Source organism: Martes martes (genome assembly GCF_963455335.1).
Source record: "Martes martes genome assembly, chromosome: 11".
NCBI classification, from domain to species: Eukaryota; Metazoa; Chordata; class Mammalia; order Carnivora; family Mustelidae; genus Martes; species Martes martes.
The window spans coordinates 96,798,572-96,805,569 of record NC_137899.1 but is presented as its reverse complement, the minus strand read 5'-3'; the positions used below and the strand labels follow the sequence as shown (position 1 = coordinate 96,805,569).

Genomic DNA, 6,998 nt, shown 5'->3' with positions numbered 1-6,998 from the left:
GCCATCATCCCAGCCCAGAGTGGTTTGGGACCCACACTGGGTACTAGAAGCAGTGGAGGGGATGGCAGGAACAGAGAAGGGTGCAAAAAGAATTGATAGGGCATGGAAGGAGTACAAAAGAAAGAGGGAAATGAAAAGAACAGTACCCAAAAGAACAGTACCCAAACTTTACAGGTTCTCACCACTCATGGGCTTGACCACACATGGTGATTATTGACACTGTTAACTTGAGACAGACCAGCCTTTGTCCAGAGCTTTCCAAAGCATGGTCTTCAGGACTTTTCTCAGCTTGGGGCTGCTTAGCACCAGGATGTTGGAGTGCAAACAGATGCCTGCATAGGTCACCATTTCCCAGGCCCAGTACCAGTGACTCTGGAAGACTGTAATTTTTATAGCAACAATAATCAGAGACAGGAAATATGATGTATAAAAGACAAGGAAGTAAGGTGACTTCAGGGCCATAGTGTGAGCCTGGGTACTAGGATCACATGCTCCCAGTCTATGTTCCCTCATCTGCCCCCAGTGCTGGTACAGTGAGAACATGAGCAAGAGCATGGACACCAAGAACAGGAAAAATGGGATCAACCATGTAAGCACTGTATGAGGTAGAATAAGAGACCAATAGAAGGACTGTACTGTCAGCCAGGGTGCTGTTTCCTTGGGAACTCTGGGGGCTAAGCATCTGCATTAAAATTCTAGTCCCGGTGGCTGATGAGATGACTCTCAGGCCAGCTAAGACCAGGGAGCCCAGCAGCAGCCTGGGCATTGACCGAGAAATCCTCCACTTCAGCCAGAAGAAGACAGGGTAGGAGAAGACAGTGATCTTCACACAGTAGAAGACGGCAAGCCACACAGTGAGCCAGGAAGTGAGAGTGCTGATGAAGTTCCAGGGGATCTGGTAATAGCCTATTTCAGAGAAGGTCAAGAGGTTGTTCAAGATGACCACCCCATGTAGGCAGAACCGGGAGGCGGCCAAGAAAGCCACAATCATGTCACCTGCAGGCAGCACCCGCACCACACTCACTCCATGCCCAGCACAGTAACCATGAAGCCATTCTGCAACATCGCAGCCAACAACTCCAGGAAGAAGATGACCATGAAGATCAATGCGTGTGAGGAGGACATCATCTCCAGGAAGCTCTATTCACACTGGGACACTGGGACACATCCACAAGGAAAAGCGGTCTCTCTGGCCAGGCCACTCTGTTGAGACCAGAGATCCAAAAAGCTCTCTCCCTGGATTCATACAAAAGCCCAGCTACTAGTAAATACCTCCAGTCCCACAGGATTTAAAAAGAAGATCCCTGTGATCTCTCTTGGCATGCAAATCACTCCCAGCTCAATGATCCACTGTCTATATTTGCCTGTCCTGTTGCCTGCTTCTTACCAGAGCCAGGAAAAGGGAAATGTCAACAGAAGAGAGGCTGCATGAGTGATTGAAAATACTCATATTTTATACTTTATTTCTTAACCATATTATTTTTTTTCCTGACTTTTCTTTAAAAGATGTCCTTATCCTTGTTTGGCTCCCCTAACCCCAAACCTTCCTAGATCCTTCATGTCCCAGTTTAATATTTTATTCACTAGTCTGTACACATTACAATAAGGCCCATCTCTTGAATGGGTAGAGTAAAAAGTCATCCATATGCACAAGCACCAGGAAAAGGCTCATTTTCTCCTCCACTGACTGCTCATGCTGCCTAAAATGTCACTGGCAGTCTCCATATTGAAATTTGAGGAGTCTCCAGTTAAAATGTGAATTTCCCTAATATTAACATCAAATCTGTTAGCCATTAATGCCTTAGCTTCAATGTGCTTAGCAAACAGAAATTACTCCTTTCCTAAGAAGGCTCTGAGGAAATGAGAGAGTAGGTAAGTCATGAGAAGGGAAAAACAGAGAAGAGAAACTGGGAGACCAGATCCAGAGTGGACATACAACTGGAGCCAGGGAACCAAGAATTGGGATGACAAGAGCAGCTCAGAGCAAGCCCATGGGGTGGGGGTGGCACAATAAGAGAATAGCAACCAACTTGTTAGAACACGTTGCCATTGATAAGGTGAGTGCACACATTACATTTTGCGTCTACCACCAACCACACAGGGACACTGGTCCAGATCAGGGAGCAATGAAGAAAAACCCAGTGGGTTTTAAAGGCTTAGGAATAAGAAAAAGAAAAAAGCAAAAGGGAAAGAGGAAGAGAAAGGAAGGTAGAAGGAAGCAGAAGTGCAGGAAGAAAAACAGGGAAGGGAGTCTCCTCTTCCACTATCAAAGATCCTGGAGTCACAGTCCTCCCCAAAGCCACTCACAAATAAAGGCTTCTCTCCCACTCAGTATGGTCTCACTCAAAACTCCACAGTGAGAGGTCTATTGTGAATGATGAAAGAGAATAAAAACAAGAATAAACATTTATAGAAACCTCAGGAAAAAGAGTTTGTTTGCTTTTAAAGATTTTATTTGACAGAGAGAGAGACAGCAAGAGAGGGAATACAAAGCAGCAAGAGTTGGAGATGGAGAGGCAGGATTCCCGATGGGCAGGAAGCCCGATGCGGGGCTCAATCCCAGGACCCTGGGATCAGGGCCTGAGCTGAAGGCAGATGCTCAACAACTGAGCCGCCCAGGTGCCCCAGGAAAAAGAGGTTTTGGCTACCTCTCAAACATGGCATTTTATTGAAGAACTGCTTCAGTTTTCTCAAAAGATCACCAAAGAGCAGATAACCCACTCTGATCAATGGTTTGACACTCAGTTCCCATGACTTGATTTAGTTCTTTGCATGTTTTCCCCTGCCTTCTCCTTGAAGATAGCAGCAATGAGTGGCTCCTGCAAGTTTCACAATATTTTGGCTTTTCTTGTAATCCTTTTGGTGAAAGGCCAGCTTCATGATGTCATCAAGAAGCAAGTTGAGGCCATGGCACACACGCCCTGTTGCCATCACATGTAACCAAGTATCCCCTGTGTGCTTACAGGCAACCTTGTGACTTACACGGTCATCAAAGCGAATACTTCGCTGGAAATGGTTTTCCCAGGACACTTCCTTTTCTACTGTTGATAGCTCTTCAAGTGTTTTCTTTTGTTTCCACACTCCTCCATAAGCAGGTTGAAACAGTATTCTTCCATGGGCACCAGTTCATCTATCTCTCAGTGCACCACCAGATGTGAGCCTTAGAGGGGTCCCATGCCCTATGCATAGTCTGCCTCCAAAAGGGGCCATAAACAGGACAACTCATTTCATTGTTTTCGAGACTCCTTCCAATATACACCACCAATCTAAATACCATGTATTTCCACCACAGTTTAGGGCATGTTTCTGTTTTCTAAAGGTGTCTCATGGTTGAAAATAAAACTGATAAATCAAAAAAAAATAAAACTGATAAATCCTTTTGTAGCACAATTGTCAAAAAAAATTTTATCATGATGCCTGAGTTACCTGTGAAATTTTGCTGGTGTCAACACATAACAGCAGAAGGTCAGATTCAAGTGGATAATTCTGAAGAGACCTACATGCACTCCCTTCATTTTGCTCTCTACACTAGAAAAGGACTTTTTTGGCTTCTGTTCATGAGGGAGTTTCTTTTGTTTTATTCTTCTCTTATTACATTAAAAAAACACACTGGGTCACTTTAGTGACATATGAAAATACATATTTCATTTAACAGCATTTGTAAATCCTGGTGTCCATTCCCGATTGGACCTATGAGTGACCTGCAGTGTACAAATACTTCCACATTCTTCCACAGTTTCATCAGGTAATTGATGGTCTGTGCCAGGAAAAGGTGGAGGAGGAAGGAAATAACAATGTTTTTAAAGGCTACACTGTGCATAAACATGAAGCTAAATTATGCTCTAATTTTTATTTTTTATTTATTTTTATTTCTTTTCAGCATAACAGTATTCATTGTTTTTGCACCACACCCAGTGCTCCATGCAATACGTGCCCTCCCCAATACCCACCACCTGGTTCCCCCAACCTCCCACCCCCCACCCCTTCAAAACCCTCAGGTTGTTTTTCAGTGTCCATAGTCTCTCATGGTTCACCTCCCCTTCCAACTTCCCTCAACTCCTTTCTCCTCTCCATCTCCCCATGTCCTCCATGTTATTTGTTATGCTCCACAAATAAGTGAAACCATATGATACTTGACTCTCTCTGCTTGACTTATTTCACTCAGCATAATCTCTTCCAGTCCCATCCACGTTGCTACAAAAGTTGGGTATTCATCCTTTCTGATGGAGGCATAATACTCCATAGTGTATATGGACCACATCTTCCTTATCCATTCGTCCGTTGAAGGGCATCCACAGTTTGGCAACCGTGGGCATTGCTGCTATAAACATTGGGGTACAGATGGCCCTTCTTTTCACTACTGTATCTTTGGGGTAAATACCCAGTAGTGCAATTGCAGGGTCATAGGGAAGCTCTATTTTTAATTTCTTGAGGAATCTCCACACTGTTCTCCAAAGTGGCTGCACCAACTTGCATTCCCACCAACAGTGTAAGAGGGTTCCCCTTTCTCCACATCCTCTCCAACACACATTGTCTCCTGTCTTGCTAATTTTGGCCATTCTAACTGGTATAAGATGGTATCTCGATGTGGTTTTAATTTGAATCTCCCTAATGGCTAGTGATGATGAACATTTTTTCATGTGTCTAATAGCCATTTGTATGTCTTCATTGGAGAAGTGTCTGTTCATATCTTCTGCCCATTTTTTGATATGATTATCAGTTTTGTGTGTGTTGAGTTTGAGAAGTTCTTTATAGATCCTGGATATCAACCTTTTGTCTGTACTGTCATTTGCAAAATTATGCACTAATTTAATAAGATTTCCTGGCAGAATAAGTTCAAAATATTCTTCTGGCCCTATAGACCTTCTCTCATCATATATTCACGTAAATAATTTTGAATAAAACGCTGAATCTATTAGAAATCCAGTATAAAATAGGGGCACCTGGGTGGCTCAGTGGGTTAAAACCTCTGACTTCAGCTCAGGTCATGATTCCAGGGTCCTGGGATCAAGCCCCGCATCGGGCTCTCTGCTCAGCGGGGAGCCTATTTCCTCCTCTCTCTGCCTGCCTCTCTGCCTACTTGTGATCTGTCAAATAAATAAATAAAATCTTTTAAAAAAAAAATTTGTTTGCAAGGAGGTCCAGAGTCTAATTTTATTCTAATTCCAAAAATTTTAGATTAGTTTTTTTTTTCTCTCTGACTTGGACCATCTGAGCAATGGAGAGCAATAAAACTAATTTCTAAAGGAATAAATCAATGCTCCTTCCATAATGCCATAAACTTGACTCAAATGTCTAACATTTGGTAGAAGGATAAATCATGTTCAACTCCTAAATCAGCAGTTTACAAACCATGCCTTGAAGGAAGTTCTCATGGTAGAGAAGGTACAAGATGAGAACTGAAGAAGGGCAACCACAGGCACCCACTTCCTTTTCAAACAGCAGATTTGGGGTGCCTGGGTGGCTCAGTCAGTTAGCCTCTGACTTGATTTCAGCTCAGGTCATGATCTCAGGGTCATGGACGGAGTCTGCTTTTTCCTCCCCCACCTTGTGCATGCATGCTTGCTCTTTCTCTCACTCCTTCTCTCAAATAAATAAATAAATCTTAAAAAACAAAACAGAGTAGCTTTGCTCATATCTAGTTTATATACATATATATATAGATACAGATATATAGATATCTAGATATATATTTATATTTGTGTAAGGTCTCAGTTAAAGACAGGACTGCACCACAAAAAGCAAATTTGGAGCTGATGTCCCAAATCGAAAGTCAAAGAGGGAAAGAGATTGAATCCCTACATATTCTTTCACCCTCTCCCCAAAACTCTTCTAAATTGACTATATAGAGATTTTTAGAAATTATTTTTCAAGCCTCTAATCTACAATAACAGAATGAGGGAAGGAAAAAAAAATTGGGGGGAAGCTGGAAAGTAGATGGACAAGTAGCCAAAAACATAGCAGATCTGAGAAAACTAAAGCCTATGCAAGCGGAAGGAAAAGTCAAGAACTAACCTGACTTTTACTCAGGATTTTTAGTACCAGGCGCCTCTGGAGAAAAGTTGCTAAACATTCGTTATAAGTCAGTTTAATATTCAGATTTCCAGATCACTTCCTCTCTTTTGTATAACTAGGCAACCACTCTTTCTCAGCCTTAGGAAAAGACTGGAGTTTATTCCCTGGAGACTATAAAACAGGGTCTCTGAGCTGGATGAACACCAAACACATCTGAGGTAAGGGTACACTGAAAATGACAAATTAAGTAAACTAACATCTTTCCCTCACTTGGGTTCCAAGAACACTGACACCCAGGCCTTCAGCTTCCAGGCATGAAATGAGTGTAGACTTTTCAAAGAATCCAAGCATTCCAAGAAAAAGATGTAAAGACCCTATCAGAGATTCCTCTGATAATTAGCCCTGCCAGCATTCTACAGTGAAGCCTGGGGTCAACAATCCCATTCACAAGTTCACAGCTTCCAGTCAGTCCTCCATCCCTTACTCAACATGAGCAGAAAACAAGGAGTTTGGAGTATCTGAGAAAAGGTGGAAGATAAAATGAAAACAAAGCAAAAAAAAAAAGAGCTACTTGTAGGAAATTCATCAATGCAAGGAGAAAAAAAACTTTTCTCACCAAAATTGACATTCTCAGAGAGTTCATAGTATCCAAAACAACCAAATAAAATAATAAGATGTTATTAAAAGAAAACATTCAAAACTTTTTAAAATTTCACTCAAATTAAAAACATGATTAGCTAAAATTAAAAACTCAATATAAGAGACGGAAGATAAAATTTACGAAGTATCTCAGAAAGGAGAGCCAAAAAACCCCACAAAACCATAGGTAGAAAACAACAACACTAATCCAGGATATCGAATATCCAACTAATAAAGAGTCTAAAAGGAGAAAAATAATAAATGAAGGGAGAAATCCCACCAATAAAAATAACTGAAGAAAAATTCCCAGAACTAAAAGACATAATTTTTTCTATTAAAAGGGC

General features: G+C 41.6%; 1 protein-coding gene across 1 annotated transcript; it reads right to left on the bottom strand.

Moving 5' to 3' along the window:
• Window positions 1-222: 222 nt before the first annotated feature.
• On the bottom strand, window positions 223-1,125 carry LOC308352512 (taste receptor type 2 member 134-like; the record flags this gene model as incomplete). Its single annotated transcript, XM_080818755.1, is given in 3 exon segments — window positions 223-637; window positions 639-1,023; window positions 1,026-1,125. Coding segments are annotated over 3 exon segments (900 nt in total).
• Between the last annotated feature and the right edge of the window lie 5,873 nt (window positions 1,126-6,998).